The sequence below is a fragment of the Cornus florida genome, unplaced genomic scaffold, assembly GCF_030987335.1.
Source record: "Cornus florida cultivar Cherokee Brave unplaced genomic scaffold, ASM3098733v1 CherokeeBrave_3.0.0_Hap2_Chr11, whole genome shotgun sequence".
Taxonomy (NCBI): Eukaryota; Viridiplantae; Streptophyta; class Magnoliopsida; order Cornales; family Cornaceae; genus Cornus; species Cornus florida.
The window spans coordinates 111362900-111376576 of NW_026775581.1; the positions used below are offsets into that span (position 1 = coordinate 111362900).

Genomic DNA, 13677 nt, shown 5'->3' on the forward strand with positions numbered 1-13677 from the left:
AAACTATACCATTGTTGCATAATGCGCTGAACTACTTTTGAAAGCAAGTTGCCCCCTTGAACTATACCATTGTTACAAAAAGCCTCCTTAAAGACAATCAGAGGTTAAATTCCGGCCAACAGATAGACACAATTATTAATATACCCTTCCTTAAAAATTTATTATAAAAGATATAAAATATCATGGGTACAAAATACCAATAATGCCCTCATATATTTTTTTTCATCTTCCATGCTACCGATGAACCAGTTATGGAACAGCGAAAACGTCAAACCAAACATTACCTCTTGCTGCATACATAATTGCCGTATTTGGGTTGAGCAAAATTGCCCGAGTGAGATGCTCAATTGTTTCCTCCAGCTTACCTGATCAACACAAAACCCACGAATTCAACAAACTTCTCTTTAATCACTTGTACATAAACATGCATAAGATTTATACACTCGCAAATACAAACAAAAATCAAAAACCTTGAGAAATTGCTTCCGTGCCCTGTGCCTTTGCCTATTGTGAAGCATCAAGGTTTTCTTCTATAACCTCAACGGAAGGGTCTCCCATCTACAAAATCCACTTGTCAAAGTTATAATTGTTTTTTTTTTTTTTTTTTTCACTTCTATGTAGAAAATATCAAAAGCTAAAATCAAAATTTAGTAAAAATGGGAATGTGAGTGGAGAAAACCTTCTATGGAGAATCGTCATCAGGCTCCACAGTTTCTCCTTCAAGCTCAATGTCAGATTCAATCATCTCACTTTCTTCTTCTTCATCCACAGTCGGCTGCAGTTCAGGCTCATACTCGATATCATCATCGCTCTTATCTACCACATAAGGTTTCTGTAATTGAACTCATATAATTAACCACATTGAAATTCCCAAAAGTTTAGGCAAATTGATTGTCCCCATGTTTTATAATTTCACTAAACCCTAAACCCTGCCTTCCAATTGATTGCTTAAAAAACGATGGATCACAGAAACCTGGAAGACATTGGCAGTCATCGACAGCATAGAAGATGAAGAAATATATATATAAAATAGGAGGACATTATTAGTATTTTGTACTTATGATATTTTATATCTTTTATAATAAATTTTTACGAAAGGGTATATTAGTAATTGTGTGTCTCTATTGGCTGGAATTTAGCCTCGAGTGGCTTTTATGGAGACAATTTGCAATAATGGTGGGACAACTTGTTTCTAAAAATATAAAAATGCTTTGTACTCTTTAGAATTTGTGAAATATAAAAATGTCAGGAATGGTATATAATCCAACTTGTTTCATGAATAAAAATGTGACCACTCAGCTTGTTCAAGGGGCATTATGTAATAATGGTATAGTTCGGGGTGTTTCTTTACTCTTTTATCTTTATATTTGACCTTAAATATTTATATTCTAAAATAATTTCTTTTTCTGTTTCTGTTGACACAGCATATATATTTTTTTGGTACGTGTACTGTTACTATTTCAAAGCGTCATTCAGATGTACTAATAATTATTAATCTAAAAAGTAATGCTTTATACTCTTTAGAATTTGTGAAAAATAAAAATGTCAGGAATGGTATATAATCCAACTTGTTTCATGAATAAAAATGTGACCACTCAACTTGTAAAAGAGGCATTATGCAATAATGGTATAGTTTAGGGATGTTTTTTTGCTTTTTTGCCTTTATATTTGGCCTCAAATATTTATATCCTAAAATAATTTCTTTTTCTTTTTTCTTTCTCTCCTCGTTCATTCCGATTTTATATTAGGCCCTAAAAAATTTATATTCTAAAATATCTTCTTTTTTTCTCTTTTATCTCTCCCGTTGAACTCTAATTGATACATAAATTTAATATTGGTCTCGAAAGATTTACATCCTTATATGACTTTTTTTCCCTCCCTTTTTCTACTCTCATTTACGTTTTACAATAAATCCTAACCAATATGGAAATTTAATGTTAGGCCCAAAAATCTCTCTCTCTCTCTCTCTCTCTCATTCACGTTTTTTAGGCCAGCACTAAAAATATTTTTGGGTAGTTACACCAATACTAAAATATTAAATATCTATTTAACTTTGTTGTTTGGAAAATTGCACTCTTATTACAAGTTTACAGTTGTTATGAATATATTTTTATTTTGTTGAAAAATTTGTAGAAGTATTAGATTTGAGTTTTCTAAATCAAGTTGAATGATTCTTTTTCTTCAATTAATTTTTTTATTTTATTAATTTTTGTTATTATAAATTTGTGTGTATATATATTTGTATATTTTATTTTTGAGTTGTGAATAATTTTATTTATATTGTTAACCCGTGTGCTTGTGTGTGTGTATATATATATATATCTTCCTATTCTCTTTCTGCCATCTTTTAGTCAATGTGTGGCATCTCCCATTGTTTTGTAACTACATATATGTACTTGTATTTCTGTTTCTATTGCCACAGCATATATATTTTTTTGGTGGGTGTGCTGTTACTATTTCAAAGCGTCATTCAGATGTACTAATAATTATTAATCTAAAAAGTAATGCTTTGTACTCTTTAGAATTTGTGAAATATAAAAATGTCAGGAATGGAATATAATCCAACTTGTTTCATGAATAAAAATGTGACCACTCAACCAACCCCCCCCCCCCCAAAAAAAAAAACAGAGAGAGAGAGAATGATGTGTAACATCTTCTTAAGTTCTTATTGTATTGCAACATATAACATTGACTAATATGACTACATTGAATTTGATAAAATAAAATAATGGAATAATTAAAAAAAAAAAAAAAGAGAGAGAGACAATTCAGTACAAATTTCAAAGTTTCACTTTCATGTTTGACATTGTTAAAAACTTTTCAATTTAAGCATTAGGTCAATATCTTCTATCTATTTACCCATGGAAAATGTCAACATACATTAATGAGGCTGAAAACATTTTCGTTTTTAAAATTCAGTACAAGCCAAGTTGAAAATTTTAGGTGGCTCTATGTTCTTTCCCTTTTCAAAAGTTTGAAGGGTGAAGGAGCAAAGTTATAAGTATGGCTCGCTATATCGTTTATTATATAATTTTTTTTTTTAGTGTCATACGTGACTCGTATTAATCAATTTATACTGATTTTATTAGAATTCGTTACACCACGAACTGATACTGCAAACCATGATTACAAATATATATGACTAACGGACAAGTGGCCTAACGGTATTAGACTCTTACTTTTTAAAGTGACATCAAAAGTTTAAGTCTCAGTAGAGATATGTGTGTGAGTACTAATTATAAAAAATAATAATAATAATAAATATATATATGAGTGTGAAAAAATTTATCAATTACACAAACTCCAATTACAAAATATTAAAAATAATAACAAACAAAATAATAGAATGATAATTTACAGTGTCATGAAACTATTGCCTGCTTATATTCTGCCAGATTCGACAATGGGAATGGATCCAAGGTGAGATGGTCATACTTCCTGCGTGATTACCGCTTAAAAACGACTCTCTTTTTAAATATATAATATATATATATATATATATATATGTATACTGTATATATATAAAAAAACAAAAACAAAAACAAAAAAACAAACGGAATGGCACTTTTTCCCTGTCAAACAGTCACAGATTGTGAGAGTGATCGTCCACCTCCAACTCACCTCGCTCGCACGGCACATCTCTCACCGCCTCTCTGTGAGTCGCTAATATATACATACATATACTTGTCTATTATATGCACGCCTATATATCGTATATATTAATGAGGTACAAAAAGCGACGAAGAATCTGACACATGACCTGAGTGATGCCTCCAATCACAAGCTTCATATTCTCACACACCGCCGTTATAACCGCGCAATCACCAACGGAGGAGGGGAGCCTAAAGGCACAAAAATAGCTGTTTTACACTTATCACGTGCCCAATTTATCAAATACAATAAACGAGCTCTTCTCACATTAAATTCTTTAATTACAAATTTTAAAAATATATTAAGGCCATATTGTTTTGTGTTTTCTGTTAAGGGTGGTATACTATAACAAAGCAAAATGTTGAATGGATAATTTTGTTGCAATTTAAATAAGAGATAATGTTCTGTTTGTTGTTAAAAAAGGCTCAAATCATAAACAATAAATTAATGTTTGCAAAAATAATGTATTAGTGAAGAGTACCTAAAAAAAATTTAGGTAGCTTTTTTTTTTTTTTAACAATATTTTTTATCAAATATGTTTTCATATTTTTCTTCTAAAAAAATTTACGTTATTAAATAGATTTCCAATTACTTTAAATACATTCTAAAAATAGGTATGTCCGAATAATTATGGATATATTATGTTCGAGCTTTGCGCTTACCCTTTTCCCTATAAACACTAACTCTTAACCTTGTAGCTATGAAAAAAAAAAAAAAAAAAAATACACACGCACTCCAAAACAAAAATAATTACAAAACAGACTCTAAATGATATATTTAACTTTTCAGATGTCTTAAAAAAAAAAAAATTTGTATTAAGAGAATTCAATCTTAATAACATTATTTCAAAAGAAAAGCAAAACAGATCCGGATGGGCCCCGTTATATTCTCGTGTTTTATCACGATATATCGACCGCGTATATCGACAACATATCCGGATGGGCCCCGGTATTAAACGGCGTGAGATAGAGGGATATGGAGTAGTACTTATTGTCCAGCTGGAAAGGCCACGTATTAGAGTGGGACGGTTCTGACGAGGACTTAATGTGTGTGGGTCCATTGGAGACTAGTACATAGCTGGCTCGCATTTATTGGCCCTTTTTTCCCTCACCTTTGCCTCAGCTCAACTCTAGTTTACAAGAGTAAGTATTCCAAACGCCCGCTCCACACCCACAAACCAATACCATACACTCCCTCAATCAAATCATGTATACGTGTCCTCCATTTTTAAACTAAAATTGTTCAACATTTTTTTTTTTTTTTTACACACACATATATATATATATATGAATAAAAATACCTAAACAAATACTCCCTCTGTCTCATATTAGATATTCTATACAGGGAGTAAAACTTTTTAAGGGGACATGCAATTATTACATTGTCACTTTTGAAAATTACAAAATTACCCTTTCAAGTTTAAATATATATATAATCAAGTTTGAAATTTTTTTAAATTTTAAGAATATTTTATGGAAAGATGTGAAATATGTTCTTTAAACTCGGTAGTTGGACAAATATTTTGGGACAGTCAAAAAAAAAATAAACAACTAAATTAGGACGGAATGAATAAATATGAACAAAATCGTACAGTAATATGTAACAATGGACGACACCTAGAGAGTTTGGGGTGGGGAATGCCAACCCATTGGTATTTTTCCATTACTCATACAATAAATTAAAAAACTATGTTATATATTAAGCAGATATTAATCAAACTTATACAAGAAAGTCATAGAAAGCCGGACAATTTGGAATTAAAATTTAAAATTTGATTTTTAATTTGATCTGGAGATTACAAAAAGAGTAGTGTTATTTGGCCGGATAAATACAAAACTTATACTTCGCCGACTTCACGTGACAATGTAAAAATAAGTAATTTAAAAATAAAATATAAAATGTCTTTTAAAACAAAAACTTTCCAAAAATTAATTAACAAAAATGACTATCTTTACTAATGAAAAGAAAAAAACAAAAGTAACTTTCAAAGAAAGTAACAATTAAAAATTTAACAAAACAATAACAATGATAAAAAATAAAAAAAATAAAAAAATAAAAAAACCAAATAAATTAATAAAATATGAATTTAGATTTTTTTGTTGATAATTAAAACTAATTTCTTATAAAATTCTTATAAAACCATTCCAATACGTTTTGGAGATATGCAAACCCAATTTGTGAAAATAACATATGTGTGTGTGTGTGTGTGGGAAGAGTTTGTTTATGTATTATTCTAACCACATAATAAAAAATAAAAAATAAAAGTGATGGAAAGCATGGAATTTTAGGATAATAAGATTATGGAAAGAATCTTGCGATTTTAGGATAGTCACGTTATAAAATGAACTATGTTTGAGTTGAAATTTTAGAATAATTATATTAAATTTTTATATAAGTCTGTTTTTATCGAGATTTTGTAGTTGTCAATTAAATCATTTTTCTAACTAAAATAACAATACTATTTGGCCTGACAAGTACAAATCAGATACTTCACTGAGTTCACACATGACAGTGCAAAAATAGATAATTTAAAACGAAAATATAAAATGTCTTTCAAAACAAAAACTCTCCAAAAATAAATTAACAAAAATAACTCTCTTTACTTACCAAAAAAAAAAAACTTTCAAATAAAGTAACAATTAAAAATTTAACAAAACAATAACTATGATAAAAAAATAAAATAAAATAAAATAAAACACACAAACAAATTAATAAAATAAGAATTTAAATTCTTCAATCATCATTTTTGTTGATATTCAAAACTCCTGATGAAAATTTTGTTTCCAGATATGCAAACCCATTTGTGAAAATGAATATATATATATATATATGAGAAAAGAGTTTGTTTATGTATTATTATAAATATATAAAAATAAAAAAAATGATGGAAATAATCATATATGAGAATTGAGATGAAATTTTAGGATAATAATGTTATAGAAAGAATCGTGTTTGAGTTTGAGTTGGAGGATTTTAGGATAATCACATTATGAAAAGAAGTGTGTTTGAGTTAAAATTTGAAGATAGTAACATTAGATTTTTATATGAGTCCATTTTTATCGAGGTTCTATGGTCGCCAATTAAGTAATTTTCCTAACTAAAAAGATGTTATAAATATTCTCTATTTGAATACATATTATACTTTATTCTTTATGCACGTGTGTTTCTTATTTTAGCAAACTAAACAAATTGTCAATCGAAGAAAAAGGAAAGAACGAACTATTACACTGTTTCTCTGTCTATCTCTAATTTTATTTTCTCTACTAATATTTTTTTTTAGTATATGTTTTTTTATTTTATATATATATATATATATAATCTTCTCCACTCTCTGTATTTTTCAATTACTCTATATATGTACGAAAAAAAAATATTATTGCATATAAGTTGGGTATATCTTTCAAATTTAACCTTAATCAGAATATAACAAATCAAAATACATTTACAAAAAGATTTAAATGAATTATATAAAATAGGGTTTTTATTGATAAGAAAGAGGTCATTCATTAATGGTAAAAAATTATAACTTTTAGTTTTAATTATTTGACAATTTGATAGAAAGGGGTTCTTACTCATGATAAAGAGATCACTCATTTATGATAGAAAAAACTATAATTTTTTTTTAATTATTTAAAAATTTAATAGAAAGAGCCTCCCAAAGATATATACTCAAAAAATTGAATTGAAGTTGCTATTTTTTTTTGCCCTCTTTCCTATGTTAATATATTTTCTATATTAAAGAAAATTACTTTTAAAATGCACAAAGTCCACTAATTTAAAATAAAATCACAAATAAAATTATTGGTATGTAATATGGCAAGGAAGAAGAAGTCCATGAAAACGTTTTGATTATGAGTACTTTCCCATAAGTTGTGGGATTGAGATAACTAAAAAAGCTATAATAAAATAAAAAATAATAATAATTTATAACTAACAATTCAAAGTTCAAACTTAAAATTCAATCTAATAGACTTTCAGAAAACTTAAAATTAGTCAATTTCAAACTTAAAATTCAATCTGACAGACTTTCAGAAAACTTAAAATTAGTCCAATAAACTTTCAGTTTTGTTAAATAGAATCTTAATGAATGAAGATACACATTAAATTCAACGCCATTTAAACTTTTAAAACAGGTAAACTTTTAAAATAGGCAGATTATATTACCTAAATTAGTTGGGAGGAAGATTCAATGAATCTAATTGTCCCGTCTAAAATGTGATACATTGAAATCTCAACTCCTTAGATGGTCCTACAATTTGAATTTTCCTTTTTCTTTTTATAAAAACCTAACAATTTTAAATCTAACAAAATTTTCCAATTATAGATTAGATAATAATATAATTATTTTACAATAAGAAAAAGGAAAATTGTAAAACTATTTAAATTGATGAAATTAATAATTTGAGATCTTAAAAGCACAAAAATAAATAAATAAATAAATAAAGAAGAAAAGTATATGTAGCAAAGCAATGTATCTTGAACATTTCAAAATAAAAGTTTGACACGCAATTACTTGTAAGATTTTTAAAATGAATTTAGGTGTCTTATCCTTATCACACTATTTGCATAATTTTCAAGTTAATTAGTAGAATTATCTAAAACATGTTTTTCAAAAGAAAAAAAGAAGAAAAAGTTGGATAGATATATTTTAAAATCCTAATCCAACGGTTGAAGCACGGTAGTAGTGTGAACCCTAGTACAGCGGACCATTGCTCGCTAACCAGACAATGGTTTAGAAGCGATCAAGTGTTGTACGACTAGGACTACTCGCTCCCTTGTGCGTATTTGCACCCACGTCGAGGTGCTCTCTTTCCCTCTCTCTAAAACTCTCTCTCTCTCTCTCTCTCTCTCTACCGGTTTTTGTTATCGCCGGTCGAAGACGTCGTCAGATTCCGGCGGCTCTTTGATCCCGGCGATTACCCATCATTCAGTGGGGGGAAAATTACACCAGATTGCAGAATAGCCTCAGATAGGTTCGGTTCGAAAAAAATTGCTTTAGAAATCGAAAGATCTTATTCATTTTTTGTGTCATTCCTCGCTAAAAAGTGGTTACTTTTCCAATTAGGGTTCGTCGATTGCTAAAGGGACCGGTTTTAAATTGAAGCTTTTGGTAATGTATGACAAAATTGGGGTTTGTTGTGCTGTTTCAGGAACGAATCTTTGAGTATAGCCGGAAAATCGAAGTTTTGGATTGCTTTTTTCGAGTGGAATTGACTTGTAATGTTGCCTTTTCTGGGTAGTGTTTGGTGAGATTTGAATTTTGAGCTCAGTTGGAGTTTCATTTCATTCCATTTTTAGCAATCTTGGATCGTGAAGATTCTTGCAATCGAAATTTAATCAAAAACTGTCATTTTCAGTATATTTTCGATTGATTTGGTGTCACTTCTGGTCCTCTGCCTCACACTATTCGGGTGCGGCATTGATTGTTGAGACTGGTTTGTTGTACAATTTGAATCCGTAATTATTGATTGCTGTGATCAGATGTGGTAGAAGACTAAGGTCTGTGTGTGAATGCATGGGGCTAGGGTTGATATGTGCAGGGTAGAGAGAGAGAGGAGTGAGGAGAGAGAGAGGGAGAGGGAGAGGGAGAGGGAGAGGAGGAGGTGGGGAATGGGGTTGAAGACTTCAGGATTGAGTAGAGTTGAGAAGCTGAAGAATTCGATAGTTTCACGGTCAAGAATGAAGCTCTGGATGATTAGGGCAACAACGTCAGTGTTGTTATGGACTTGTTTGGTTCAGCTGACGGCATTCGGAGAGATGTGGGGACCTAGGGGTTTGAAGGGTTGGCCTTCCTGTTTTTCCAAGGATTCGGCTGCTTTGGACGTCAAGTTGTCGCCGGTAGTTCCACCGAGAGTTCTTCCGCCAAAGAGTAAATTTCTATTCTTCTCTTTGTGATTGTGTGTGTATTGTTATCTGTTCTTAATTTGAATTGGAGAGTTGAATTTAAAAACTATTCATGAAAAAGTCATAGTTTTTTCTGCCATTTGCAATTTGTATGGTAATTATTTGATTAAGTGGACAAAAAAGGAAGAGGAAAACAGAACAAAACAAAACCAAAATATTGCCTAAACTATATTGCTATTATTTCTGGAGATAATGAAATAATTATTTGATTACATTGCACAAGAATTTATGTAATTGTTGCTATCGTGTGAATTATCCAGAAAATAAACCCACATTCCAAAATTTTATCATTATAAACAGTCAGGATGTGGAAGTAATATAAGAACTATTTAATGAAAAGACATGATAATTTTATGTAGTTGTTGTAATCCTGGAGGTAATATAAGCACAATGATTGCTATGTTGCAATTCCTTATTTGAGAAATTCATAAGTTATATGATTAATTTTGACGGGGTATACTTCTTGCCTCCCTATGAAGGTAAATGTGTAATTATCCCATGTTCCCCTTCCTGTCGCATATGCATCGGCTAGATTTAGAAATTACAGCTTGTTCTATTGATTGTTTAAAAAAATAAATTTATGTCTCTTATCTTTACTATTGATATTCTTCCTGCACCAAAATTCTAATTGGCCGATTTCTATCCTACGATTTACTCTGTATATGTTGTGCTGCCATTAGGGGTTTATAAAAACAATGGATATCTCATGGTTTCATGCAATGGAGGGCTTAATCAAATGCGGGCAGCGGTGAGTGGTTTTTGTATTGGATCAGACTCTGTAAAATTTCTTTCGGATTTATCTGACTGCTTAATTTGTTATTACTAAACGTAGTTATTTATTAGCTTTAATTCTCTATTCACTGTTCAGATCTGCGACATGGTTGCAATCGCAAGATATCTAAATGTCACACTCATAGTTCCTGAGCTTGATAAAACTTCTTTCTGGGCTGATCCCAGGTGTGCCAGTTTCTCCTGTATACATTAGAAAATCATAGAATTTCTTTAAGTTCTGGATGTCTGTTGTGATTTATATGTGTGTGAGTCTGTGTGTGTGTATTTTCTCTGAGGCATTACTTAGTTAATATAGCTCATTTACAATGAATGCCCGTTACTTGTATTGCAGTGAGTTTCAAGACATATTTAATGTCGATCATTTCATTACATCCTTGAGAGATGAGGTTCGGATATTGAAAGAGCTGCCTCCTAGGGTCAAGAGGAGAGTGGAGCTAGGCATGATTTATACCATGCCACCCATTAGCTGGTCTGACATATCATATTATCATAATCAGGTGAATAGATTGTTTGTTTATATTGCTTGAATTTCTTGTCCCTCGCTGGTCTCCTTTTCCAAGAGTAATAGTGCTGTTCTCATCTGTTGGATGCAGATACTTCCTCTGATACAGAAGTACAAAGTTGTGCATTTAAATAGAACTGATGCTCGGCTTGCCAATAATGATCAACCGATGGAGATTCAAAAGCTGCGCTGCCGAGTAAATTTCAATGCTCTGAGATTCACTCCTCAGATAGAGGAGTTGGGTAGAAGAATCATTAGGCTTCTAAGGCAAAATGGTCCCTTCCTAGTACTTCATCTCAGATATGAAATGGACATGTTAGCATTTTCTGGCTGTACTCAGGGCTGCAACACTGAGGAAGCGGAAGAGTTGACAAGAATGAGGTGAGCAAGTTTCCTTTTTAACTAATAGGCAGTTTTAAAAATAGATTTCCTCATCTTATATTTTTCTTAACTTTGTAATCTTGACAGATATGCTTATCCTTGGTGGAAAGAGAAAATAATAAATTCCGAGTTGAAAAGGAAAGATGGTTTATGCCCTTTGACACCTGAGGAAACTGCTCTTACTCTAAGGGCACTGGACATTGATCGCGACATCCAGATTTACATTGCAGCTGGAGAAATTTATGGTGGGGATAGGAGAATGGCCAGCCTTGCAGCAGAGTATCCAAGACTGGTTAGTTGATTAAAGCTGAAGCCAATTCTACATAGCTGATACTCGGCTATCTTTCTTCTTATTCTTATAGTTTACTTTTTGGATTTGTTCTAACAGGTCAGGAAGGAGACACTGCTGGTACCATCAGATCTTAGGTTTTTCCAAAATCACTCATCGCAGATGGCGGCCCTGGATTATCTTGTCTCACTGGAGAGCGATATTTTTTTCCCAACATATGACGGAAACATGGCCAAAGTTGTTGAAGGGCATCGCAGGTACTGCTCTGCTAATCATTTAGTTGTTATTTGTTTATGTCAAATGGTATATCTTAATAGCTTAGCTATTAAAACTGGCTTTCGGCCTTCACAAAGGATAATGGATTTCAAATCCATGAGTTATATAACCCGTCTTCAGAAGTTAGCAATATGTTAACTTAAATGAAGAACCTAGTAGCATTTTTAAAAAGCACTGAACGTGTTTCTTTGACCTTGCTTTTTAGTTTCCATCTGAAGTGAAGTAGTCACGATTTAGCAGAGGCTGACAATTAGATTTAGAAGGTTTCTCTCTTTTGGTTATTGTTTATGTCCAGTTGATTGGTTTTGGTCTGTAGTGTTTCTGTTTCCAAGTCTATAGTTAAATGATGTTTTGTGGAAGTATTGATGGATCGAACTTATGTTATTTTGTCTGAAATGGGAGCTACTGTTTCAGATACCTTGGGTTCAAGAAGACAATTCTTTTGGACAGAAAGCTTGTAGTTGAGTTGATAGACCAATATACTAGTGGATCACTGAGTTGGGATGAGTTCTCATCTGCTGTTAAGGAAGCTCATATAGATCGTATGGGGAACCCTATCAGCAGGTCGGTGATCTCAGATAGACCTAAAGAAGAAGATTACTTCTATGCCAACCCAGAGGAGTGTTTACAACCACCAGATGAACCACTGAGGAGTGATACATGAACTTCTGGAGGTGGTTGCTTTTGATTATTTCTTTACAATGCAATTCTGCAACAGATTTAGCGATGCTAGTCCTCAACACAGCGTTATACGGACGGTAAGGATTTTGTTCTTAGGAGGCAATGTTGAAGATGATTGGGATGAGATACACACTTTGACAAAAGCATGAGAAGAAAGCAGCTGAGTACATTAATGTCGTTATATATTTTAATAATCCAATTCATGTATAGAAGCTGCCCTGCCATTGCAGGGGGGTGATATGGAATCAACTGCAGTGTAAACAGAGGGATGCGAATATAGATTTGATTTCCTGAGCTATGCATTCATTATATGATGATCTTTCATCCTTCATTTTGCAAGCTTTCGCTTCTAGCATTACATGATCCTATGATTTTTTTTCTAGCAAATTGCTGCTTGTACTCAAGCCAGTCAAAATGTGGTTCTATGTCTCGGAATTCATATCATCAGGTGTATTATCAACTATTGATTCATTATTTAATTATTTAGTTTATGCAAATGGGAATGGGGGGTTTGGAAGTTGCTACTTCCATGTTCTACGCCAATGACCCTTTTTCTTTAAGTTTTGGTTCACATACATTCATGGTCCTTTTTGAGTTGTTTGAAATAGTCTGGCCTGTTAATAACATCTTCAGAAGGTGCAAAGATGGTGTGGGTGGGTGTGTGTGTGTGTGTGTGTGTGTGAGTGAGTGAGAGAGAGAGAGAGAGAGAGAGGGACAACTGGGCACATCTCATGTTAAGTGCCAGGGACCACTAGGTAATACTTGATGATTGTAATAATGGTTACAATACATCAAGTAAAAATGGTGTGGGTAAGGGATAGGGATGAGGAGGTAGGTGAGTGAAAATTAAAGAAGGGATGTGATTTGTGAGGCATCAAAATAAAAGTTGTTGACATAAAGCTAGAATTAGGATGAGAGACACGAGTTGGAATTTTTTGTTTTTTGGTGTTGTGTTGTCCGAGTATTTCCCTAAAATGATTGGCTTAATCACTGCCTTAGACGTATCTCCTAACCCTTGCTCCGTGAAAGAATGAGTCATGAATGACTCGTGAGGACAGCACTTTGGTGATTGATATATTTTTTTCTTTTAACACTTTAAAAAATAGAGTTTTGTTGGACCCCTCGCAACTGTATCTAGTCTTTTCTTCAATATATATATATATATATTACAAAATTTACAATAAATGGTGAGGCAACATGC

The 13677-nt window shown here is 31.9% G+C and overlaps 1 protein-coding gene and 1 long non-coding RNA gene across 2 annotated transcripts; one reads left to right on the forward strand and one right to left on the reverse strand.

Moving 5' to 3' along the window:
• Positions 1 to 74: 74 nt before the first annotated feature.
• On the reverse strand, positions 75 to 1025 carry LOC132285314 (uncharacterized). The gene is made up of 3 exons (XR_009472507.1): positions 680 to 1025; positions 471 to 558; positions 75 to 365 (listed from the first exon to the last, which is right to left on the reverse strand). It is a non-coding gene; the product is annotated as an uncharacterized LOC132285314 (long non-coding RNA).
• Positions 1026 to 8419: 7394 nt separating this feature from the next.
• Positions 8420 to 12807, forward strand: LOC132283331 (rhamnogalacturonan I rhamnosyltransferase 1-like). Its single transcript, XM_059785271.1, has 9 exons — positions 8420 to 8624; positions 8802 to 9520; positions 10236 to 10303; positions 10424 to 10512; positions 10679 to 10844; positions 10941 to 11230; positions 11318 to 11522; positions 11619 to 11776; positions 12210 to 12807. The coding sequence occupies exons 2-9, from the start codon at positions 9163 to 9165 to the stop codon at positions 12457 to 12459; spliced, it is 1584 nt and encodes a 527-aa protein (XP_059641254.1). The 5' UTR covers positions 8420 to 8624; positions 8802 to 9162; the 3' UTR covers positions 12460 to 12807.
• Positions 12808 to 13677: the final 870 nt, after the last annotated feature.